Source organism: Bos javanicus, chromosome 21, assembly GCF_032452875.1.
Source record: "Bos javanicus breed banteng chromosome 21, ARS-OSU_banteng_1.0, whole genome shotgun sequence".
NCBI lineage: Eukaryota > Metazoa > Chordata > Mammalia > Artiodactyla > Bovidae > Bos > Bos javanicus.
The window spans coordinates 24,569,578-24,596,921 of record NC_083888.1 but is presented as its reverse complement, the minus strand read 5'-3'; the positions used below and the strand labels follow the sequence as shown (position 1 = coordinate 24,596,921).

The window sequence follows — 27,344 nt, the reverse complement described above, 5'->3', positions numbered from 1 at the left end:
AGTCTTCTACACAAAGAGAGAGAGATGTTAAAAGAACTTCAGAGACCTGACGGCTTCAGTTTACAATAACTGATACTGATAATAATGACTACTAATAACCAGAAGAATCTTAAATTATAGTCAATATGTATTGTTTAATAAGGACAAGCAAAGTAAAACATTTTTTAGGTATCTTTCTCAAATGGCCAAAATGAAAGCTTTGTTTCTTTAAAAAAAAAAAAAAAGAGATTGTTCAAGATTTTCTAAAGACCCTCAATACAGTAGGCACTATTACAAAATATCTAACAATTGTATTTTAAGTTTAAATAAAAATGAGGATGCTATATTGTAGAAATCAATGAAAACATTAAAATACAGTTAAATTGCCCAGAAACACACACCTCAGAAAAATTTGTTAAAAACAAAATTTTATTCTGCAGTGGCCTACACATTCATACCAGAACCAAATATAGATTTAATAACAAACACAGGTATCATTCCAGCGAAGACGTCACAGTCCCTAGAACACAGAAGGGGCTCAAGAGTATGTTAAAAATGAAAAGGTTAAACATAACCCTTTGATTTTCATAAACTCAAGCTTTTTTCTTCTCTAACAGCTGAGTAGATGTGTATAAACTAAGGCCCCAGGAAAACCCAGAAAATGAATGTAAATCAGTATACCTCAATAGTTGTAGAATTAGGAAAACATCATTACCATAATATTTAATCATTCAATAGAAAAATAGACAACTTCCAACTTACATTGTATGCTACCTTGTATGCTAGTAACTGCAGAAAAGATAAACACAGAAACTTAAAGACTTAAAAAAATAAAAAGGCACATTATACTGCCCCTGGCATAATGTAAATTGATTCTGTTCTTTCAAAGGATATATTATCTTTTTCCTTTGACAGAATGCTGCAAGAGAAACAGTATCTCACTACTTGTAAAAAGGTAAGCATATCCCTCTAGAGCACATATTCAAACGCCAGAGGAGAAAAAGCACCCCCAGAATGTAAAACAGCTATTGAAAAAAAGCTCCTGAAGCCAGGGCTTGCTTCCTCTCAGCTCCTAGACTGCTCTTTCATTCCCAAGTCTTAACAAGTACACTTCAGACAAACTAGACTATGAGGTGAGAACACACAGGTCTTCTATTGATGGATGTGTTATAATAAGAAATGACAGCTGAGAGCCTAATAAAGATCATGAAAGCACATAAGATTATATTTATATACATAATACAATACTGGGTTTAATATAAACCACTGCCGAGTCAAATTCAATCAACAAATATTTATGGGGTTTTCATCCTGTGCAAGGAGCTACTTCAAGACTTCCAGGACCCAATGGCACGACTAATGTAGAAGCTATTTACAAAACAGCTTCTTGGAGTGAGTCACCCTGATGCCAGCAGCATTATTTCACATGAGTGGACTGAAGTGGAGCACCTGATGCCCCTTCAAAGGAAAGAAACAGGGACTGAGTCATGCTTCCTTGCCAACAGGTGGAGTGTTCAGGGCTCTCAAACATCCAGTAACTCAACAAAAACTCAAGAGCACACAATGTGCAGGTGCTGGGGAGGAACCTAATGTAGTGCCTGCCCTTCAGGATAATGCAGGAAGAGTATAAATCCTTCCCACGATAATACGCAATAGACAGGCAAACCAAGACAGAGATGTTACTGTAAACAGGAATATATTAAATTTCATGGAAGGGGGAGGGTTGCAGCTTTTAAGAAAGGAGTCTCTGCAGAGTTATAATCTGAGCCAAGACATGAAGACTGAGTAAGAACCAGCCAAGATGGGAAGGAAAGGCAACATTCTAGACACAGCCAATCAGTCTAACAAATATTAACTGAACACGTATTGTGTTCTACTGCTTTCAGTGTTGAAGGTATAGTGGTAAACAAGACAAAGGAGTTTAGAGTTTAAGAAGTTTACAATCTAGAAGGGGAAGGTCGACAATCAACATATACATAAACAAAGACCCAGACAAGATATTCAGAGAGTGATACATATTAAGAGAAAAATAAATCTGAATAATGGAACAGGGATTGTTTAGGGGAATGTGGTATCTACTTTAAGTAGGTGTGAGATGGCGCATCTCAGGTCTCCTTTAACCTAAGATCTGAATGATCAGAAAGAGGTAGCCATACAAAGAAGCTCCAATACTTTGGTCATCTGATGCAAAGAGCCAACTCATTGGAAAAGACCCTAAAGCTGGGAAAAATTGTGGGCATGAGGAGAAGGGGGCAACAGAGGATGAGATGGTTGGATGGCATCACTTACTCAGTGGACATGAGTCTGAGCAAACTTTGGGAAATGGTGAAGGACAGGGAGGCCCAGCATGCTGCAGTCCATGGGGTTGCAGAGTAAGACACGACTGAGTGACTGAACAACAATAATACAAAGATTTAGAGTGGGGAAAAGGATTCCAATCAAAAGGAATAACAAATACAAAGGCTCAAAAAATCAAAATAACTGTGGCCAGTGTATATGGAACACAGCGAATGAGGAAAAGAATGGCAGGGGACAGGTGAGAGAGAGAGAGGGTAAGTAATGACTGCCAGCTCTTTACAAAACTTCTGTTTTCTCTTCTTCCTGGGATGTGAATCATGTGCATCTCCTCACCTCCCCTGAAGTGAGGAGAGGTCTGGTGACTGAATTCTGTCCAGTGAAGTAAGAGCCAAAACGAGGGTGCCATTTCAAGGCCAAAGCTCATAAAACATGGGTGTTTTCCCATCTGTCAGCAAGGTACAGATAATAACTCAGCCACAGGAAGTAGCAGAAAGCTAATCACCGGCCAGGGATACTGCCTCGGACTGCTGTGTGAGTGTGAAATCAATTTCTTTGTGTTGGAAACAGTATGCATTTGGGGGGTTTATCTGTGCAAATGTGTTGAGCTTGCATTTTGGGGTATATCTGTTATGAACACCATGCCCAAGCGTGGCCTACCCTAATAAAAGGCCTAATCATGCAGGATCTTGTAAGTTTTGTAAGCGATTTGAATCTTACTCTAATTGCAGTGGGAAGACACTGGAAGCCGAGGTGATATAATTTGCTGCTGTGTAGAGAATGGACAGGATGAAAGCAGGAGTGAGTGGACAAGATGAGAAGACAACCCTCAGGTTGGGAGAAAATAACTGCAAATGAAGCAACAGACAGAGGATTAGTCCCCAAAATTTAAGCAGCTCTTGCAGCTCAATATCAGAAACACAAACAACCCAATCAAAAAATGGGCAGAAGACTTCAACAGACATTTCTCCAAAGAAGACATACAGATGGCCAACACACACACAAAAAGATGCTCAACATTGCTCGCTATTAGACAAATGCAAATCAAAACCACAAAAAGGTATCATCTCATACCAGTCAGAATGACCATCATCAAAAAATCGACAAACAATAAATGCTGGAGAGGGTGTGGAGAAAAGGGAACACTCTTGCATTGTTGGTGGGAATGTAAATTGATACAGCCACTATGGAGAACAGTATGGAGATTCCTTTAAAAACTAGGAATAAAACTACCATATGACCCAGCTGGAGAAGACTCTGTAGTCCCTTGAATAGCAAGGAGATCAAACCAGTCAATCCTAAAGAAAATCAACCCTGCATATTCAACCCTGGAAGAACTGATGCTGAAGCTCCAATACTTTGGCCACTTGATGTGAAGAGCCAACTCACTGGAAAAGACCCTGATGCTGGGAGAGACTGAGGGCAGGAGGAAAAGGGGGTGACAGAGGACGAGATGGTTGGATGGCATCACTGACTCAATGGACATGAGTCTGAGCAAACTCCAAGAGACAGAGAAGGACAGGAAGCCTAGTGTGCTGCAGTTCATGGGGTCACAGTTGGACACAACTGAGCGACGAAACAACTTGACCCAGCAATCCCACTACTGGGCATATACCATAAGAAAACTGTAATTCAGAAATACTCCTGTACCTCAATGTTCACTGCAGCACTATTTATAATAGCCAGGACACGGATGCAACATAGATGTCCACCAACAGATGAATGGATAAAGAAGTTGCAGTACACATATACAATGGAATATTGCTCAGCCATAAAAAGGAAGAAACTTGAGTCAGTTGATCTGAGGTGGATGAACCTAGAGACTGTTATACAGAGTGAAATGCAAGAAAGAGAAAAATAAATATTCATACATTAATGCATATATATGGACTCTAGAAAAATGGTATTGATGAACCTATCTGCAGGGCAGGAATAGACACAGATGTGTCTGTGGGAATTGTGGACACAATAGGGGAAGGAGAGGGTGGGACGGGTTGAAAGAGTAGCACTGAAACATACACCTCATCGTATGCAAACAGATAGCCAGTGGGAAGATGCTGTATCGCACAGGGAGCACAGCTAGGTGCTCTGTGATGACCTAAAGGGGTGGGAGGGAGGCACAAGAGGGAGGGTACACACACACACTGATAGCTAATTCACAATGTCATATGGTAGAAACCAATACAACATTGTAAAGCATTATACTCCAATAAAAAATAAAAATAAAGTAAAAAAAAGAGTGAGTGGCAGCAGGGAGACAACAGGAGAGCACAGAGCTTATCCAGGTGAATGAGAACAGTGACTTAGACCAGGTAGGAGCAACAGACAAAGTAAGACATAGTCAGAACTCAGGATACTATTTTTTAGGGGGTGGGATGTGGGCTGCACCATACAGCTTGTCATATTTTAGTTCTCCGACCAGGGACTGAACCGGGGCCCAGCATTGAAAGCACCAACTCCTAGCCACTGGATCACCAGGAATTTCCTCAGCATACATTTTGACTGGAGAGCAGAGAACATGTGCTGATAAACTGCATGTGGGGTATGAAAGAGAGTAGTTAAAAATAACTTCTAGGTTTTTAGTTATGCATGGTGGTGCCATTAAGGAAGAGTTAAAACAACAACAACAACAACAACACTGGAAAGGAACAGAAAAGACAACAGGGAGTATGGGACAATCAATGGCTTTCTTTTAGCTGTGCTATTGGAAATGCCTATAAAAGCTCCAAATGAAGATGTAAAGTAAATAGTTGGCTACACAAATTTGGAGCCCAGTATAAGATAAAAGATATTTTGAGCTCATTAGATGATGATGATATTTAGAGTTATAGGCTGGATCCGCTCTTTCTGCTACCCTACATGACAAAATTCAAACTCCTGGGCCTGTGACTACATGGCCCCCACACCCTGGATTTCACTTGCCCTGCACTGCCCATCCTCTACACACGCTTACTTCATGTGGTTCTACCTGCCTCTAATGCCCTCCCCTCTTCATTACCCAAATACTATCCATTCCCTAAGGCCCATGTCAGAACTTCCTGTGCCAAGATTCTCCTAACATCCCATTATGAGGAGCTCTCTTCACATTTTGGATTTGCATAGTAATTATTTTCTATGTATCTAGTTCCGAAAAGGAAAAAAGACATTTTGCCATATGTCATCTTTTCTATGTAATGTCTTAATCTTAATTTTCACATATTTCTTCCCTGATTCTCCAAATAGATGAGTTTCCTAAAGAAAAAAAAATAAAAATCTTACCCATCTTTGTATTTCTTATAGGGCCCTGATATAATGCTATGCATATGGTGAGCATGAAAATTTGTTTGATCTGATATCTTTTAAAAGGCAATGAGGTAGTTAAGACTTTTAGGACTATTTCAGAAAAATAAAGAAAGCAAAACTCTTAAAGAGGCTAACTTAAAAATCACTTGGAAAAACCACTGATTTAAAAACAGCTCCTCTGCCAACAAGGCTCACTAGTAACGCATTACTGTACTTAAAAGGTTAACATTTTAATTCACAGTGAACTTACCTATGTCAATATCAGTAAACCCTTCTGCACTTATTGCATCCATTGTGTTTTTGTCTATTGTGTCTAGACAAAGACTAGCAAGCTGAGGTTCATCAAATAAACGAGCCTAAACATATAAAAAGATAGTTATTTTCACAGTTATTCTAACTTCAGACTGTCCATATTCAACGGTAATACTGTAAACAGTTATAACTGCCAATTATATAAAAACTCATACTTAAAAAACAATTATAATATGCTTAAAACTTTCATTTCAAAATCGAAATAAAAGCGAAAAGCACAAATGTCCAAAAGATAACAATTCAATTACCATTAACAACTGTTATTTTTATTTTTATATGTATATATATGCACTTATATATTACATATTTTGATCCTTAGTGAAACACTCTAGGGTAGATAAGGCAGACATCTTCCCATTATACACATGAGAAAAGAGAGGCTCAGAGAGGTGCACTGACTCTAGCCAGCTATGTTCCAAAGTGAAAGTGAAAATCGCTCAGTTGTGCCTGACTCTTTACGACCCATAGACTATACAGTCCATGGAATTCTCCAGGCCAGAATACTGGAGTGGGTAGCCTTTCCCTTCTCCAGGGTATCTTCCCAACCCAGGGATTGAATCCAGGTCGCCTGGATTGCAGGCGGATTCTTAACCAGCTGAGCCACAGGAGAAGCCAGCCCTTAAAGCCCAGTCTTAGGATCTTTTCACTAAATGATAACATCAATTGTCAAGCATACCAGTACAAACAGATTTTTTCCACCATTTCCTGTTTGATTGGGGGGAAGAGAATAAAGTACAAAAATTTTAGAGCATTAAAGTTCTGGGAACCTAAGCAAAAACGAGGCCTAACAAACAGCAAAGCAAATAAGTAAATTCACATGATAGGATATTATACAATGAGAATGAACGATCTACAACTACACACAGCAATAGGAATGAATCCCACAAACTTAATGGTAAGCATAACGAAGTAATGTATATGTTGAGCAAAAGAGTATACAGCTGACCCTTGAACAACTTGCAGGTTGGGGGCACTGATCTCTGTGTAGTTGAAAATCCACACAGAACTTACAGTTGGACCTTTGCATCTGAGGTTCTTCCATATCCGTGAATTCAATCAACCACAAATCATGCACTATTTACTAGTTTTTACCACTTAGTGGTAAAATTTACATGTGTAATTTTTTACCACTAAGTTCAAGGCCATGTTGGTCAAGAGTCAACTGCTATATGATTTCTGCAAAGCTGAGCTTTAAGAAGTCAGAAGTCAAACTTATAATATGTGCTTTACCTGGATGTACATTATAATTCAAAAAAACAAGTTTAAAAGTAAGTAAAATTCTAATGTTGGCAGATATTCTAGCTGGCCAACTCAGTGTTTATAGTTGAGTTAGTATTTATGCAGAAAAATGGATTATTTTACTTTTAGGAAAAATAATTTTTGGTAAAAGTTATTTTATTCAGAGTAGCAATATTTTCAGTCTTTCAATACGATGTCATATTTGCCTGGGAATCTACTGCTGCTACTTTGGAGTAAAACTAGTTTTCTCTAAATTTGAGTGTGGCACTATTTTTAATGACTGTATTGCCCCAGAGTGTATTCCCTATGTAATCCACGCTGGGACAGCACACTGGTTCTTTGTTTTAGAGGGATGCTGGCATAGGTCCTCTCAAGTAAATGAACATGCTCAGTTCAAATGATTCACTTGGCAGGAACAAGACATTCACATGACAATTCATGGGCTAATTCACATGACCCCACCAAAGAAAAATCTGGAGTAATGTTGAGTTCTAAGACCAACAAAGCACTGAAAAGTTCCTTTCTTCCTCAGTGACATATGTTAAGCCTTGCTACTCAAAATGAGGTTCAGAAGCACCAGCATCATCTGAAAGTCTGTTAGAAATGCAGACTTTCAGGCCCATATTGCTGTGTGTAGATCTATAACAACAGGAATGAATCCCAGAAACTTAATGGTAAGCAAAAGAAAGTAAGATACATGTTGAGCAAAAGTATACAGCTGACTTTGGCTTACTGAACTAGAAAGTGGATTTTCATTGTCAAAGTTTAATTTATTGGCTTCTAATTTTTCTTTTTATGGTCACATAGTGTAGCACATGGGATCCTAGTTTCCCAGCCAGGGATCCATCTGACCCAAGCCCTCTGCAGTGGAAGCTCGGAGCCTTAACCACTGGACAGCCAGGAAAGTCCTACTGGTTTCTAAATTTTATGACTGAATTAAAAAAAATGAAAGTAGTTAAGTGACCCTCTTCACACACAATAAAATTCTTCAGACAACAAAGAATCATGATGATCAACTTCTTCATTAGATTTTCATCACAAGTTCAGAAAAGGAAAAAAAAAATGCAAGTGGTAAAGAATCCACCTGCCAATGCAGGAGATGCAAGTGATTCCCCGGTCAGGAAGATGCCCTGGAGAAGGAAATGGCAACCCACTCCAGTATTTTTGCCTGGGAAATCCCACGGACAGAGGAGCCTGGCGGGCTTCATTCCATGGGGTCGGTCGCAAAAGAGTCGGATGAGACTTAGCAACTGAACAACAGATATCACTTGTTAGTTATATAATTTTTATTGAGTTATTTCACCTCTCTGTGCTTCTATATAAAAAGGGGATGATAAGAAAATCTTCACCGAGGATAGCTACAACTCCTAAAGTTATTGTAAACATTAAATGAATTAATGCATACAAAGTATTTAGAATGGGACCTGGCACACACTAAGTCACTCAATACATCTTGTAGTTATTATCAACATCACCATACTCTACTGGTTTAAGGTTGAGACCTTTTACCACTTGCTATCTTACCTTACGTTAGACATTTACCTCTTTAAGCTTCTATTTCATCTTTGAAAGGGGGATAATAATAATAATAAATAACATCACAGCTTAAAGAAGGAGTAAATGTGATAATATATACAAATGGAATAACCTGTGTCTGGTGTACAATACACACAGACATGGAGTTCTGTGATTATGTCCAAGAAGAGGTGACATCAGCATGTTCTTTCTTCTGTAACTATAAATACTCAATGACCAAAGATTTACAAAAAGAAGTATCATCATTTGTGATGTGACAGAATGCATGCACAATGGGAAACAAGTCTGACTCCACCCAGCCTGTTGTGAGACTCTGGGCAGGTAGTTAACTAGTCAGGTTTTAGTTTTTTCATGTGGAAAATGAGAGGGTTAAGTTAAGGAATATCTGTGATTATTTCCACTACTAATATTCAGCAGGATTACATATTATCAACTTAGACATCCCCCCCACCCCCCTCATTTTAACTCTCTCACCTCTGTAAAGACCCTATCTCCAAGTAAGGTCACATTCTGAGGGTCCTGGGGATTAAAATTTCAACATGTGAATTCTGAGGACACAATTCACCACCTGGCACTGAGTTACAGACTAGCTTAGGATTTTTGTAAACAATTCGTAAAAGGGTATCATTACCTTATCTAAGAAAAAAAAAATCGATTTACTTATATCTCAAGTATGAAGCTCAGATTATAGGCATTTAACAAGTGCTAGATAGTGTATGTTGAGGATTGGTTAATGGTTCCATAAATGTGTTCAGTATGTAAATATTCAGACTATACACGTATCATGATGTGTGCACTTTTCTGTATTTAAAGTATACTCGTTGAAAATTTTCATAAGTGTCAAAGAAAGAATATTCTTAAATTTTAACTTCTCCAAAATATCATATGACATCCCTTACATGTAGAATGAAAACAGAAATGATACAAATGAACTTACTTTCAAAACAGAAAGAGACTCACAGAAAGATTTAGAAAATGAACTCATGGTTGCCAGGGGGAAGGTACAGTTGAGGACTCTGGAAAAGTCATGTACACATTGCTATATTAAAAATGGATAACCAACAAAAACCTATTATATAGCACATGGAACTCTGCTCAATGTTTTGTCCCAGTGTGGATGGGAGGGGAGTCTGAGGGAGGATGGATACATGTATATCTATGGCTGAGCCCTTTGCTGTTCAACTGAAAGTATCCCAACATTGTTAATTGGCTATACCCCAATACAAAATGTTTTTGGTGTTCAAAAATAAAAATAAATTCTAAACCCTCCAGAAGTGGGTCACCAAGCTGACAGAATACAGTAAATCTTACAACTGCTCTGGACTTGAAATACTCAATGTTAATTTCAGACCCAACAAAAATAGAGCACTAAGGTCCAGAAAGCTTCATACTCTCCTACTCTCAATCACAGCAGAAACAACACTGGACACTACTCTCAACTCCAACCCTAAACAGCTATGTAACTTTACAGAGATGAAACACCCTATTTACATTAAGGCTTGGCTCAGACGGTAAAGAACCTGCTTGCGATGCCTGCAATGCAGGAAACCTGGGTTTGATCCTTGGGTCAGGAAGATCCCTTGCAGAAGGGAATGGCAACCCACTCCAGTATCCTTGCCTGGAGAATTCCACGGACAGATGAGCCTGATGGGCTACAGTCTGTGGGGTCTCAAAGAGTTGGACACAACTGAGTGACTAACACTTTCTTCAGTTTCTTCACCTATATGATACATTAACTCTTTGTTTTTCTATTCTAAAATCACATGAACCTGATATATTTCCCTCAATGAAATCAGAAGACTTCATATGCTTTAAAAATGATGATCTCAGACTAATTCTCCAGGAAATATTAAACATTCACATACAGTTAAACACAATTTTTAAAGTTAAAAGATACATACCTTAGCTACATCAACTTACCTGCGTAAGTAACATGAAGGCATTATCTGCCCTGAGATGTTTGGTGAGAAATTCCACACAATGAGCTTCCAAGGCTGGGACTGCATACTTCTTAGCCGTATAAAGAGTCGTCATAACTGTTTCTGGGCCAATTTGAACTTCATCTGAATACAGAAATCTGGGAAGCAAGTGGAAATTGCAGAGACAGTCAGGAGGGTTTTAGACAAGCAATCCATTGGAGTTAAGTCTCTGAGGAATATTTGAAAAGATAATGAGCAAAGTGAAAAATAACTTGAAAAGCACATCAGACTTTCCAGGGTTATTTGCACATATATCACCTCATTTTACTCTGACTCAATCCTGAGGGGTAGGCAGTCTCCATTTATAGAGACTAAAGTTAAGTCTTCAAGCCAAATTTTTAAAGGCCTTTTAGCACTCCAGAGCAGCTTTCTCTCTTCTTCATCAAAAAATGTTCACTTAAACAAACTTACAGATAGCTTAAGTTCACATCTCTAAATGTCAAAACATCCATTTATTTCCTGATGATGGTATCTTCTTATTCTGGGCATCTTTTAACCTTTCCTTATTATCCCAGAATTAGTATTATGACCAAAGACTAGAGTACAGGGGTTCAGAAGAATAAAACAGTTTAATGATATCTTAAATAACCCCATACTGCTATGTGCTTTTGGGTATATAAGTCCAATTTTCTCCTGAAATACTACCAAACCAATACCACCTTACCCACCGCCTCAGGAGCTGATTCTACCTGTTACTAGATAAATCAGATTCCTAGAAGTACACATAGAGGATAAGAATCTCAGAGAAGGCCTGGGCAGTTCCTGCTGAATTATACTGAAGCTACTGCATATTCATTTTAGTTCTTCTGCCGTTCCTCAGAGACCCTTGAGCTTACTGCCCAATTCTCAGTTACACTCAGAGCAGCTGAGGGTGCTGGAGAAATAAGGCATTGAGAACAAGTATTTTATTTTAGCAATACGTATTAAGACTTAGAACCATGAATATCTTTCAGAACACTATACAGTAGAGTGAGTGAGGAAAGGAGGTTCTAGTTCATGTCCCTTTTCTTTGCTTTTCAATTTCTCTATTCTGGTGGCCAGAATCACTGCCCAAGATCAAATTCTAGCTGGTTACATCCCCCAACTTCCCACTTTAACCAAATGCTGGCATCCCTCCAATAAGATCATTATCCTTACAACTACTTCCAATGGAAGCTGTTCACTCCCATCCTTCCCTGGTGGTTCAGATGGTAAAGAATCTCCCTGCAATGCAGGAGACCCGGGTTTGATCCCTGGGTAGGGAAGATCCCCTGGAGAAGGGTATGGCTACCCACTCCAGTATTCTTGCCTGGAGAATCCCATGAACAGAGGAGCCTGGCTCACAAAGAGTCGGACACAACTGAGTGACTCCCTTACAACTCAGGTGCAAAAGTAAAGGTTGCTGTTTTTCAAGATTACATTGTTTTCAAACATTTTTCCAAAACCCTTCAAGCCATCCATCTGTACCACCCTCATAATACTCACTTAATGACACATGTCATTTAGTGATGAGTGCACGGAATTAAAAAAAACCTTAAGTCTCTTATAGTTAGGGGTAGGGGGATGAATAAAAAGAGGAGGGAAAATTAGCATTTGTTGAGTCTCTATCATGTGACAGATGCCAATTCATTTAATCCTCTCACAAAGAAGGGAGGTGCTGCTACCTGCATTTTAAAGATGGGTTAACAGGCTGAGGAAACACAAGAGCTGTCTACCATAACACACCATCTCTGGGCTCTGACTGCTTTCAGTGTTAGACTCTCAGGCCAGTCAGGTGGGAGCCCTCTTAATTTGCCTGGACTCAAGAAGAGATTGCTTGAGTTTGAATCTATCACTTCCTAGCTACATGACTTTAAATAAGTTATCACTGTGCTCCTCTCTGTTAAAGAGATTTGTACAACAGTATCTTCTTCATAATGCTCTGGTGAGGATTAGTATCAGTTAAAATACACACAAATACTTAGTAAACATTAGCTATTTATTTTTTATACTGCTTCATTTTTTATCTCTATTTTCCTCTATATTTCACAAGATTTCAAGTGTTCCAGCCCTTCTATTTTTCCCCTAGCAATCATACAGTTAAATTTCTAAGCATTCTTGCCTCTTGAGTACTTTTTTTTAACTCCACAGTACCATGTCTCATTTTTATGGATGTGAAAAATGTTCTCAGTCTCCAAGTTTTAAAAGTTCCTTTCTGTTCCCTGAATTACCTATTTCCTTGAGGACCAGCTGTTCTTGGTCTTTATCATTCATTCATATTCTGATTGTCCTTATACGTCAAAGTTTAATGATTATCTCCAGTGACCATTCCAGTAGCTGGTGTGTTTTCTTTGCTGTTGTGTAAGCAGGACTGCTTTCCAGCTAAAACCTTCTCCAAGATGGAGAGGTGGGTGGGGAGCTGTGTATGTGGGAGGCTCGTCTGACACCTTACCTGAGAGTGGGAAAGCAGCCTTTAGGTCAGATACCACACCTCCTCCACCCCCTTTCAATGCCATCACCCTGAATTCCCTAAGATAAGCCAGCAGCCTCGTTCTCCCCAGGTGGTTTGTCTAGTTTCTGTCAAGAGGAGACTGTCAGCTATTGCGGAGGGGGGCGGGGGCAGGGGCGGGGGTGGGGGTGGCGAGCAATGGTTAGCATACAAGAGCTGGTTGAGGGGATGACCTTCTCATTTCACCTTGCTCACCACCAGCTCTCAACCTAGAGCCATGCTGGGGCTCAGCCAGGAAAGACAGCCCCCACCTCCACCACAGCTCTTCCTTCTCTGGATTCTGGGCTCCAGCCACTCCACTTCATTATCAACACACTTCCAACTGCCTTGTCCCTTTTCTACACTGCCTTCCAACCTCTCTCCCTTTTTGTCTTCACTGTAATGGGTTTATTTCTTTTGTATTTCTCTATATAGTCATTTTAACTGGAACAGACAGAAGGCTAACAACATGCTCAATTCCCTTCTTAAATGAGAAACCGATTAAGTTTTTAAGGGACAGATAGGAAGAAGTCTTCATATTTGTCTTAGTTTGTTTTCAGGCAAAAATTACTAGAGTTATAAACTATAGAGCTGAGATGCAGGGCCTTTATTACCATTGTTTGAATAGATTCAAGCTTAAGGAAACCAGTTCCACAAAACTGAAGTACATGGTTCTGTAACAATCTATAATTGGGGTCCCTGACAAAAAGAGCTGGAAAAGGTTCCCACAAGAACTTCTACTTAAGATCCAAAACATGAAAAGAGGGTAGGAAGAACATTCCAGGAACCAAAGAATTGTGTTTTCAGACTATACTATATGGCCCACAGGGCTTCCCTGGTGGCTCAGTGGTAAAGAACCTGCTTGCAATGCAGGAGATGTGGGTTTGATCCGGAGGTCGGGAAGATTTCCTGGAGAAGGGAATGGCAAGGCACTTCAGTATTCTTGTCTGGAAAATCCAATAGACAGAAGAGCCTGGTGGGCTGCAGTCCACAGGGTCGCACAGAGTCGGACACGACTGAGTCACTAACATATGGCCCACAACTCCATTCAAGTTGCCTTTCATGACCCAGATAACCACAATGGTATGATCACTCGTCTAAAGGCAGACATCCTGGAATGCAAAGTCAAGTGGGCCTTTGGAACCATCACTATGAACAAAGCTAGAGAAGGTGATGGAATTCCAGTTGAGCTACCTCAAATCCTAAAAGATGATGCTGTGAAAGTGCTGCACTCAATATGCCAAATTTGGAAAACTCAGCACTGGCCACAGGACTAGAAAAGGTCTGTTTTCATTCCAATTCCAAAGAAAGGCAATGCCAAAGAATGCTCACATTACTGCACAATTGCACTCATCTCATACGCTAGCAAAGTAATGCTCAATATTCTCCAAGCCAGGCTTCAGCAGTACGTGAACCATGAACTGAACTTCCAGATGTTCAAGCTGGATTTAGAAAAGGCAGAGGAACCAGAGATCAAATTGCCAACATCCACTGGATCATCGAAAAAGCAAGAGAGTTCCAGAAAAGCATCTACTTTTGCTTTATTGACTCTGCCAAAGCCTCTGACTATGTGGATCACAAGGAAGTGTGGAAAATTCTTCAAGAGATGGGAATACCAGACCACCTTACTTGCCTCCTGAGAAATCTTTATGTAGGTCAAGAAGCAACGGTTAGAACTGGACATGGAACAACAGACTGGTTCCAAATCGGGAAAGGAGTATGTCAAGGCTGTATACCGTCACTCTGTTTATTTCACTTATATGCAGAATACATCATGCAAAATGACAGGCTGGATGAAGCACAAGCTGGAATCAAGAATGCCGGGAGAAATATCAATAACCTCAGATAAGCAGATGACACCACCCTTACGGAAGAAAGCAAAAAACTAAAGAGCTTGATGAAAGTGAAAGAGCAGAGTGGAAAAGTTGGCTTAAACTTCAACATTCAGAAAACTAAAATCATGGCATCTGGTCCCATCACTTCATGGGAAATAGGGAAATAGTGAGAGACTTTTATTTTGGGGGGCTTCAAAATCACTGCAGATGGTGACTGCAGGCATGAAATTAAAAGATGCTTGCTCCTTGGAAGAAAAGCTATGACCAACCTAGAGAGAATATTAAAAAGCAGAGACATTACTTTGCTAACAAAGGTCCGTAGAGTCAAAGCCATGGTTTTTCTAGTAGTCATGTATGGATGTGAGAGTTGGACTATAAAGAAAGCTGAGCGCCAAAGAATTGATGCTTTTGAACTGGGGTGTCGGAGAAGACTCTTGAGAGTCCCTTGAACTGCAAGGAGATCCAACCAGTCCATCCTAAAGGAGATCAGTCCTGACTATTCATTGGAAGGACTGATGCTGAAGCTGAAGCTCCAATACTTTGGCCACCTGATGCAAAGAACTGACTCACTGGAAAAGACCTTGATGCTGGGAAAGATTGAGGGCAAGAGGAGAAGGGGACGACAGAGGATGAGATGGTTGGATGGCATCACCGACTCAATGGACATGAGTTTGGGTAAACTCCGGGAGTTGGTGATGGACAGGGAAGCCTCGTGTGCTTCAGTCCATGGGGTCGCAAAGAGTCAGACGTGACTGAGTGACTGAACTGAACTGAAACTATACCTTGGTAATATATCTTTGGCTTGAATATATTTAAGAAACATCTATATTTATATCTAAAGATGTAGGTTAAGGACACTATTCATCTCAGTAATGCCTTCTTTATGATGGGACAGCATCAGGAATTGCGGTGGCCGGGAAGACCAACCCCACGCCGTGGCTGCACGGGCACAGGAGGGCCTAGAGGAGCTATCCCACGTTGAAGGTCAGGAAGGGTGGTGGTGAGGAGATACCCCTTGTCCAAGGTAAGGAGCATTGGCTGCGCTTTGCTGGAGCAGCCGTGAAGAGATACCCCACGCCTGAGGTAAGAGAAACCCAAGTAAGACGGAAGGTGTTGCAGAGGGCATCAGAGGGCAGACACACTGAAACCATACTCACAGAAAACTAGTCAATCTAATCACACTAGGACCACAGCCTTGTCTAACTCAATGAAACTAAGCCATGCCCGTGGGGCAACCCAAGATGGGCGGGTCATGGTGGAGAGATCTGACAGAATGTGGTCCACTGGAGAAGGGAATGGCAAACCACTTCAGTATTCTTGCCTTGAGAACCCCATGAACAGTAGGAAAAGGCAAAATGATAGGATACTGAAAGAGAAACTCCCCAGGTCAGTAGGTGCTCAATATGCTACTGGAGATCAGTGGAGAAATAACTCCAAAAAGAATGAAGGGATGGAGCCAAAGCAAAAACAATACCCAGCTGTGGATGTGACTGGTGATAGAAGCAAGGTCCAATGCTGTAAAGAGCAATACTGCATAGGAACCTGGAATGTCAGGTCCATGAATCAAGGCAAATTGGAAGTGGTCAAACAAGAGATGGCAAGAGTGAATGTCGACATTCTAGGAATCAGCAAACTGAAATGGACTGGAATGGGTGAATTTAACTCAGATGACCATTATATCTACTACTGCAGGCAGGAATCCCTCAGAAGAAAAGGAGTGGCCATCATGGTCAGCAAAAGATTCTGAAATGCAGTACTTGGATGCAATCTCAAAAACAAAAGAATGATCTCTGTTCGTTTCCAAGGCAAACCATTCAATATCACAGTAATCCAAGTTTATGCCCCAACCAGTAACGCTGAAGAACCTGAAGTTGAATGGTTCTATGAAGACCTCCAAGACCTTTTAGAACTAACACCCAAAAAAGATGAATGTTCTTTTCATTATAGGGGACTGGAATGCAAAAGTAGGAAGTCAAGAAACACCTGAAGTAACAGGCAAATTTGGCCTCGGAATACGGAATGAAGCAGGGCAAAGACTAATAGAGTTTTGCCAAGAAAATGCACTGGTCATAACACCCTCTTCCAACAACACAAGAAAAGACTCTACACATGGACATCACCAGATGGTCAACACTGAAATCAGATTGATTATATTCTTTGCAGCCAAAGATGGAGAAGCTCTATACAGTCAGCAAAAACAAGATCAGGAGCTGACTGTGGCTCAGATCATGAACTCCTTATTGCCAAATTCAGACTTAAATTGAACAAAGTAGGGAAAACCACTAGACCATTCAGGTATGACCTAAATCAAATCCCTTATGATTATACAGTGGAAGTGAGAAATAGATTTAAGGGCCTAGATCTGATAGATAGAGTGCCTGATGAGCTATGGAATGAGGTTTGTGACATTGTACAGGAACAGGGATCAAGACCATCCCCATGGAAAAGAAATGCAAAAAGCAAAATGGCTGTCTGGGGAGGCCTTACAAATAGCTGTGAAAAGAAGAGAAGCGAAAAGCAAAGGAGAAAAGGAAAGATACAAACATCTGAATGCAGAGTTCCAAAGAATAGCAAGAAGAGATATGAAAGCCTTCTTCAGCGATCAATGCAAAGAAATAGAGGAAAACAACAGAATGGGAAAGACTAGGGATCTCTTCAAGAAAATCAGAGATACCAAAGAAACATTTCATGCAAAGATGGGCTCGAAAAAGGACAGAAATGGTATGGACCTAACAGAAGCAGAAGATATTAAGAAGAGATGGCAAGAATACACAGAAGTGTACAAAAAAGATCTTCACGACCCAGATAATCACGATGGTGTGATCACTGACCTAGAGCCAGACATCCTGGAATGTGAAGTCAAGTGGGCCTTAGAAAGCATCACTACGAACAAAGCTAGTGGAGGTGATGGAACTCCAGTTGGGCTATTTCAAATCCTGAAAGATGATGCTGTGAAAGTGCTGCACTCGATATGCCAGCACATTTGGAAAACTCAGCAGTGGCCACAGGACTGGAAGAGGTCAGTTTTCATTCCAATCCCAAAGAAAGGCAATGCCAAAGAATGCTCAAACTACCGCACAAATGCACTCATCTCACATGCTAGTAAAGTAATGCTCAAAATTCTCTAAGTCAGGCTTCAGCAACACGTGAACCGTGAACCTCCTGATGTTCAAGCTGGTTTTAGAAAAGGCAGAGGAACCAGAGATCAAATTGCCAACATCCACTGGATCATCGAAAAAGCAAGAGAGTTCCAGAAAAACATCTATTTCTGCTTTATTGACTATGCCAAAGCCTTTGACTGTGTGGATCACAATAAACTGTGGAAAATGCTGAAAGAGATGGGAATACCAGACCACCTGATCTGCCTCTTGAGAAATTTGTATGCAGGTCAGGAAGCAACAGTTAGAACTGGACATGGAACAACAGACTGGTTCCAAATAGGAAAAGGAGTACGTCAAGGCTGTATATTGTCACCCTGTTTATTTAACTTATATGCAGAGTACATCATGAGAAACGCTGGACTGGAAGAAACACAAGCTGGAATCAAGATTGCCGGGAGAAATATCAATAACCTCAGATATGCAGATGACACTACCCTTATGGCAGAAAGTGAAGAGGAACTCAAAAGCCTCTTGATGAAAGTAAAAGTGGAGAGTGAAAAAGTTGGCTTAAAGCTCAACATTCAGAAAACGAAGATCATGGCATCCGGTCCCACCACTTCATGGGAAATAGATGGGGAAACAGTGGAAACAGTGTAGACTTTATTTTTCTGGGCTTCAAAATCACTGCAGATGGTGACTGCAGCCATGAAATTAAAAGACGCTTACTCCTTGGAAGGAAAGTTATGACCAACCTAGATAGCACATTCAAAAGCAGAGACATTACTTTGCCAACAAAGGTTCGTCTAGTCAAGGCTATGGTTTTTCCTGTGGTAATGTATGGATGTGAGAGTTGGACTGTGAAGAAGGCTGAGCGCTGAAGAATTGATGCTTTTGAACTGTGGTGTTGGAGAAGACTCTTGAGAGTCCCTTGGACTGCAAGGAGATCCAACCAGTCCATTCTGATGGAGATCAGCCCTGGGATTTCTTTGGAAGGAATGATGCTAAAGCTGAAACTCCAGTACTTTGGCCATCTCATGCAAAGAGTTGACTCATTGCAAAAGACTCTGATGCTGGGAGGGACTGGGGGCAGGAGAGGGGACGACAGAGGATGAGATGGCTGGATGGCATCACTGACTCGATGGACTTGAGTCTGAGTGAACTCCGGAGTTGGTGATGGACAGGGAGGCCTGGCGTGCTTCGATTCATGGGGTCGCAAAGAGTCGGACATGACTGAGTGACTGATCTGATCTGATCTGATCTATTATCAGATAAAGTTGTGCATCCCTTAAGCAGTTGGCCTGTTTTTAATCTGACAAACACTGTGAACTGTAACTGACTGGCCAGCTTTCCCTTTTCGTAATAGTTGCTAAAATGATCAACATTAAGTCTGTAGAGTGTGTATAGCATGTATTTTTATATTAGCAGCATCTTGACAATTTATTTCTTACCTCTGTGTTTCTTGGTAGACATTTTAAATTGTTTTTGGAGCAATGCAAGTTATAAATAAATACAAGACTATAAACTGTAAGAAAGGGAACTCTGTGTTTCTATATTTTTTCACTTATCTTTCCTACAGCACCAGGCTCAGTTTTGGCACCTGGCAAAGATTTAATAAATACATGTTAGTCAACTACACAGCTCAGTACAAGTTTCTAGCTATTGATAGGGAAATCATTTTCATTTCTAGTAAGAAAAAAGGCTACTTAAAAATCCAAGAATCACCCCGATTCATACTTTACATACATGTTTTTCTTACATCTTATTTAATTACTAACAGTGCTGCAATTAAAAAAAACTCTGTAAGCCAATATTTACAAATTATAACTTAAAATTAAACATAATATTACCACAGTACATTGCATTTTAAAATTAACATTCCTAATACACTACCTCTAAGAACAAGAGCACAGAGAAATAATTACAGGTCATCAAACTATTTCTGGTTTTTTCCTGAAGATGAATGCCTTTCCAAAATTTAAAACTTAGGTTACATTTAATCCAATTTAAAAATTAAACGACTAAGGTACAAACTTCATTGTAAAATAGAAAAATCGTAAGATTATGTACAAGAAACTGTGTCACTACTGATTCATTCATTTTCCTCAAAAGCATTTACTGAGGACTATATAATAATAGACAGGTCCCAGAAATACAAACACAGACAACACTGTGCACAAAAAGCTCATGGTTTGGTAATAAAATGATTAAAAATTAATGTCATAATTATAACAGCATTATACATTAGGCATGATTTGATAAATAATCTCTAAAGATGGCCCCAATTAATCATGCTTTCTATGATCCAGACCTTTACACAGAGCTGTCCCATAATGATTCTGGGCTCGTCCTGATTGATTCCCTTTAATCAACAGAACGTGGCACAAGTAACACTATGCCAGCCTGGGGCCTAAACTCTGAGGATGCAGAAGCTCCTACTTTTGTGCTTTCAGGAGCCATGGCCTGCTGCTCGCCAGGAAGTCAGGCTAACCTTGCAAAGATCAGCTGCAGGAGCCACGGAGAGAGAGAAAGGCTCAGCCAAACCATAATGTGAATCAAACCTCCAGATGACCCTTGCCTCAACAGCTATCAGACTCTGACTGCATGGGAGACCTGAAGAATATGCTAGAAGAACCTCTCACACAGCTGTGAAAGATAATAAGACTATGTTTAAGCCACTAAGTGTTGGAGTGGCTTGTTCTACAGCAACAGATAAAAAACTCAATACAAGACATTACATGAGGCAGAGCGCAAATCTGCCAGCAGCGACGTTTCATAAAGAGATAAAGCCTCAAGTATATCTGAAGGGTAATAATTAAGTGTGTAAACCTTCTAGGCAGACAAAGAAGTACAAAGGCAAGGAGGCATTAGAAGGCAAGTATTAAAATAAGAAAAAGACCATCAGCAGGACTGGGGTACTCAGTAGACGGAGAGGAAGAGATATCAAATCATAAAGGTCTTGCATATCGGCTAAAATGTTTAAATGCATCCCATACGCAAAAAGAAGTCATTAAGAGAGTCAGGGGAGTACTGTGATAATGTCTAGATATCAGAGAGATAACTTTGTTAACAGCGTGAAGAATGAAGTGAGCTGAGTCTAAAGGCAGTGTGATCTGTTTGCTATGGTATGCTATACTATGCTAAGTCACTTCAGTCGTGTCCGACTCTGTGTGACTCCACAGACGGCAGCCTACCAGGCTCCCCTGTCCCTGGGATTCTCCAGGCAAGAACACTGGAGTGGGTTGCCATTTCCTTCTCCAATGCATGAAAGTGAAAAGTGAAAGTGAAGTTGCTCAGTCGTGTCCGACTCTGTGCGACCCCATGGACTGCAGCCTACCAGGCTCCTCCATCCATGGGATTTTCCAGGTAAAAGTACTGGAGCGGAGTGCCATTGCCTTCTCCGTGATCTGTTTGAAGCAATGCCCCCCCAAAAAAATCAAGAGAATTGAGTAGAACCTTCAAGACTGGTCCAGACAGGATGAGAAACAAATGGAACATAATGGAACCAAACTACAACCTGGAGCCAAGCCCACCTGAGACATCCCCAACTGACCCACATAACAAGAATATTCAGAGGAAGAATACACGATTGTTTTTCTAAGCCCTCAATTTCTGGGGTGCTTTATAGCATTATTATGACAAAAGCTGCCTGAGACAGGACATATGAAGTATGCCTGCCTCAAAGACTGTTCTGAAATTTGGGTTCACACAAGGTGCTCAGGAACAACAGTAAGCAGAACATGGCAAGCACTCATTAAGTGTTAAGATATTTTTATTGTTGACAGTCCATCTGCATGTGTACTAAATAGACACTCATTTGTGACTGTCCAGTTGGAAACTCGGTTTGGGTTGAGTAGACGTTTCACAGTACCGCTGGGGTAGTATGTAGCGCCATAGGCTAATGGGAGAAAGGAAGACAACAGCTAAAGACAGAACCTGTGGAACAGCTGTCACCTGCTCCTTTTACTCCTTCCACAGTCTAATCTCCAAACAACTGCTAGGAGTTTTTAAACCAGATCATAGCAACCCCTGATTCCATGGACAGACAAGCCTGGCGGGCTATGCAGTCCTGGTGGGGCCACAAAGAATGGGACACTCCTGGGTGACTAACACTTTCACGTTTCCTATCAACTCCCTGTTCAAAACCTTTCAAAGGATTCCCACCATAGACAGGGGGAATCCAAGTCCTTCCATGGGCTCTGCAGCTGTGCACAGTCCTGGCCAGCCTATCTTGTTGACCTCATCTTCTACCACTTTCCCCCTTATTCTATCTGTTCAGATCACACTGGTTTACTCTTGCAGTTTGTCTAACAGGAGAAATTTTGGGGCTTAAACATGTTTTTCCTTGCAATGAATGGTCCTTCTCCCACAGGTTGATCATCTTTCCTTAAAACACTTTTTTGTACTTGACATTTTGTCTTTGTTTCTCCCTACTAGATGATTAACTCTGAGAGGGCAGGGACTTCCTATTGTTCACTGCTGTATCCACTATCTAAAACAGTACAAGGAAGGCAGTGTTTTTCAAATGAACAACTAAGAACATCACTTAAAGGTCTGGCAGATCAAAATGAGCAGTTACTTAAAGTGCTTCAAACTCAAGTTCAAAAGCCTTTAAGTAATGTTTAATTCAAGCTGTAAACATAAAAGTATGCCCAAGCTAACCTGCTTTTCAACCTCAGTAAGTACCATGAGACATTTTTTTGTCACACAATAATACGTTAAGTACAGCATCTCTGCTTCACAACCAGCCAATAACCTAAGTTTAAAAATTAGTCCAGAGATCACTTTCAGAATAAAACAATGACTAGAGCCTGAAGAAGTATAAGTACCCATGACCACACTGAAACTAGAAAAATTTCAAGGACTCAGATGAATTCACTTATTTTCTATTCGTGGGAAACAACGGACTGATTAACAGTTTCAGTGAAAATACGAAACCAGTATTTTCTCTCTACATTCTTATGGTAGCAATCTCTGTATTTTTTAAAAGAAAAACCTACCCAACGATATTTAGATCAGTGGCTCTCAAACACAGCCAATATCAGATTCAGGGAGAGTATTAAATATGCTCTCAAGGTCCCACTGGCAAACATTACAATATTGTAAGGAGGGAGGAAGCGAATTAAGAATTTAACAGGTGATTACAATGAAGGTGAACCAACAATTCATTAAAAAGTACTTCCAATTTAGAAAATCTAAAGAAGCAGAACCAATGCTCCCAGTCAACTTCAAACCAAATCCCAAAATGATCTAGATATTAGCTTTTGAGCTGTTGTTGTTTTTCCTTTTATAAATGTAACTGAACTAAATTACAAAACATATGAGAAACAAATAAAAAACAAGTCAACACCATCTTGCCACTCCAACACAACTTTGGTTAGCATTTCAGTATAGTTCCTCTCTCCCTTTCTCTAAGCATATCTTTGCTGTTTCTTTTCTCAGTTTTTAATTACTGTGAGCACTGTTTCAAATGCTAATTATACACATTTTTGTCCCTACAATAATCTAGTCTTCTTATTATCTAGTCTTCATGACTATCCTACTTGGTAGATACATTCCTGCTAAGTCACTTCAGTCAACTCTCTGCAACCCTATGGACCACAGCCCGCCAAACTCCTCTGTCCATGGGATTCTCCAGGCAAGAATACTGGTGTGGGTTTCGGTGCTCTGCTTAGCAGCTGCACCACATGCCATCAGATGGACCTACCACTGTTAAAACCATTCCCTCTGCTACACTACTTCCTCACTACTATAAATAGTCCTGCTTAAATATTTTTGTGTGGAACATTTTCAGTACTTGACTACTTCCTACCTGTGGGGAAAATAATCTACAATGCCAAACTGTTTTCCTACCACCTTTGTCGGAAAGGTCTTGCCAGATGTTATCTTCACACACACACACACAAAATAACACAAAAAAACTGGAGGGTTTGTAAGAAGAGGAAAAGTACTGTACTTTTAATTTGCACTTCTTTAATTGTTAATGAGGTTAAACACTGGCTGCTAATTATATTTTTTTCCCTAAATGATCTATCCTGTCCTTTATTCATTTTTTAATGGGATTTTGGTATTACTTTCTACCTGTGTTAACTTTGTATTCCATTTCCTACTGATCTTCCTCAGTGAGCTGTGAGCCTTTGTGGAGAACTTATCTGTTCCCTGACCTATCTGTTATGCCTCAGTACCGTCCAAGCCTGTTGTTTTAACAATACATTCTATTCAGGCAGCTAAAACCATCTCATAATGAAACCCAATGGTCTCTGGTATGGGCTGGCTCTGTTACCTCCGTCAAGTTACTTGACTTCTTTGGGGCTCAGTCTCATTAATAAAACTGTATAAAACAATACTTCAGTTCAGTTCAGTTCAGTTCAGTCGCTCAGTCGTTCAGTTCAGTCGCTCTTTGCGACCCCATGAATCACAGCACGCCAGGCCTCCCTGTCCATCACCAACTCCCGGAGTTCACCCAAACTCACGTCCATCGAGTCGGTGATGCCATCCAGCCATCTCATCCTCTGTCGTCCCCTTTTCTTCCTGCCCCCAATCCCTCCCAGCATTAGGGTCTTTTCCAATGAGTCAACTCTTCGCATAAGGTGGCCAAAGTATTGGAGTTTCAGCTTTAGCATCATTCCTTCCAAGGAACACCCAGGACTGATCTTTAGAATGGACTGGTTGGATCTCCTTGCAGTTCAAGGGACTCTCAAGAGTCTCCTCCAACACCACAGTTCAAAAGCATCAATTCTTCGGCGCTCAGCTTTCTTTACAATACTTACACCTTCCTAAATGGACTTTTGTGAATAACAGCTAATAATGCCAGACTATTAGCTCCCTCCATTAAATAATATTAATCAGAAGTCAATCTTCTATCCTCACATAATCAAAAAGCCAATTCTAACACTGATAGGAAGATTGTGTTTTTTTAGCAAACATAATCTTGTCTGCAGGAATGCAAGCTAGCTAGAACCAAACTTACTTGTTTAGGTGTTCACTTTCCTGGATCATGACAACTAATATTAATGAAAAAGGAGTAAGAATTACAAAAAAATAAAATTAAAACGTCATCGGTCTTCCAAGACTCCGCAACTACCCGTCTCCCCCCAAAACCTAAAACATCGCAAATAGGCCATCAGGGCGACTTGACCCAAACTCTGTTCTCATCACGTCTCTAATTCCCTAAAAACCCCGCTACTGGAAACGGGAAAACGCACGCTCCTGGGCCCCAGACACTAGTATTTACCCTAACGACAAGGCGGGCAGCCGTCCCGGCTAACGATTGTGTTTCGACCTCCCCGAGCATCACCGACGCGGGAGGAAACTGAGGCCGGGGGGTAAGCAGAGCCTCGCCCAAAGTCACGGCTCGGCGGCCGTCCTCACCTCAGCAGCGCCAGAAAGGCGGCGGGCTCCACGTCGGGCAGCTCGATCTCGGCCGACGTCGTGGCCATACCGCCGTTGAACATGGCGTCGAAGACGGCGCTGCCGGCCGCCAGCACGAAGCGGTGGGCCGGGATGCGCTGCGGGCCCCCGGCAGCGCCGCCGCCGCCGCGGCCCTTGCCCAGCACGAAGCGCACATCGCTCAGGAGCTCCGAGTTGAAGAGGAAGGCGAAACGCTCCTTCAGCGACGCCTTGGTCGCCTGCCAGTTGTACAGCGGCTCCCGCTTCAGGGGGAGCAGGGGCCCCAGAGAGGAAGTCGACGGCGGCGGCGGCCCCGCGGCGCCCGGCTCCGCTTCAGCCCCCGGGACCTGCTCGCCCGTAACTGCTGGTCCGAGCGAGGCCATCCTCCAGCGGCGCGGCTCCGCAGGCTAGAGAGAGCGGTGCGGCCGCCCAACCGCCATCGCCGAGGCCGGCGCCGCCTCCCTACCTTCCGGGAAAGGCGCTTCCGGAGGCCGCGCGCCTCCGCCGGCCCCTCCCCGAGCTGTCCGGCGCGCGTCCCCGCCGCAGGGCTGGGAGGCGGAGGCGCGTCCCCGCCGCGGGGCCGCCCCAGCTAGGCCTGGCGGGGGCGGTACCCTTTGCGAGGTGCCCAGCGCTCCCGGAGGTGGGAGTTCTACCGGGGCTAAAAGGCTGGCCCCTTCCTTCCCTTAGGCCCCTCCTCACCAACTGCAGCGCCTCCCACTTGTATCCAGGACGAGTTCCTAGGCTCTCCTTCTGCGAGTTTCACGTCTGGAAGAGGAGGGGGCGGAGGGCATGACCAAGAAAGGTCGTGAGAGGGGAGAAGGTGATTTCACGTGGCCCCCTGCTCTAGGAATCCTCGAAGTCACCTCTCCAGAGGGGCACTGTTCCTGTGGTAATACTGGGAGCAAGCGTGGAGCCCTTCTACATGTAACAGCCTCCCCCTTTCCTCCTCCCTCTTCTGCCTCTATTTTTGGTATCTATATAGATCAGGGATTCTTTTTTCTTTCCTTTTCTTCTTCTTTTTAAAATGTGTTTGAATTACCAAAAATTGACCGTATTCTAAATCTCAAAAAACAAACAAAACCCCTCAAAGGTACCAAAGTAAATTAGGGCAGCCCTGGGATTTCTTTGGAAGGAACGATGCTAAAGCTCAAACTCCAGTACTTTGGCCACCTCATGCGAAGAGTTGACTCATTGGAAAAGACTGATGCTGGGAGGGATTGGGGGCAGGAGGAGAAGGGGACGACAGAGGATGAGATGGCTGGATGGCATCACTGACTCGATGGACGTGAGTCTGGGTGAACTCCGGGAGTTGGTGATGGACAGGGAGGCCTGGCGTGCTGTGATTCATGGGGTCACAAAGAGTCGGACAGGACTGAGCGACTGAACTGAACTGAACTGGTGGCTCGTGGTAAAGAATCTGCAATCCAGAAGACCCAGGTTCCATCCCTGGGTCGGGAAGATCCCTTGAAGAAGGGAATGCAAGTATTCTTGCCTGGGAAATGCCATGGACAGAGGAGTCTGGCAGGGCTACAGTCCACAGGGTCTCAAAGAGTCAGGACTGAGCAACTAACACTTGTATCTGGTAAGGGACAATAAAATCATAATAGAAAAAATGAAGACACTGAATTATCAAAGCCTGTGGAATGTGGTAAAAATTGAGTGCAAAGAATAGCCAAAAAAAAAAAAAAAAAAGCACTTCTTGGCCAAACTGAAAATAAAAATAAGTGAATTCAAGGATTCTGGGAAGATAGCAGAGTTTGGATCACCAGGAGTCTGTCTTCCCACGTAAACAATTTCACTAGCAGAATCTGTTTGCTGTACTTATTTTAGAACTATGGACTCTGTTGAAGGCTGGTAAATTCTAGGGGAAGACTTGGACAGCAAATTGCTGTTGATTTTGATCAACTTCAGCTCTTTGCACAGTAGCAGCTACACGTCTTCCACCACCAGCCAC

General features: G+C 41.7%; 1 protein-coding gene across 4 annotated transcripts in view; it reads right to left on the bottom strand.

Moving 5' to 3' along the window:
- BTBD1 (BTB domain containing 1) overlaps positions 1-26,021 on the bottom strand; it is a 51,948-nt gene extending 25,927 nt beyond the window's left edge. The window contains exons 1-4 of one of the 4 annotated variants that reach the window (XM_061394545.1): positions 25,373-25,884; positions 10,564-10,720; positions 9,118-9,162; positions 5,807-5,912 (exon numbers count right to left, since the gene is read on the bottom strand). In XM_061394545.1, coding sequence (XP_061250529.1) covers positions 5,807-5,912; positions 9,118-9,162; positions 10,564-10,720; positions 25,373-25,773 — 709 coding nt within the window. In that variant the 5' untranslated portion in view covers positions 25,774-25,884. Of the gene's footprint in view, positions 1-5,806; positions 5,913-9,117; positions 9,163-10,563; positions 10,721-25,372 lie in introns of all 4 variants that reach the window. The other 3 variants (XM_061394543.1, XM_061394544.1, XM_061394546.1) reach the window with 3 other exon arrangements.
- Between the last annotated feature and the right edge of the window lie 1,323 nt (positions 26,022-27,344).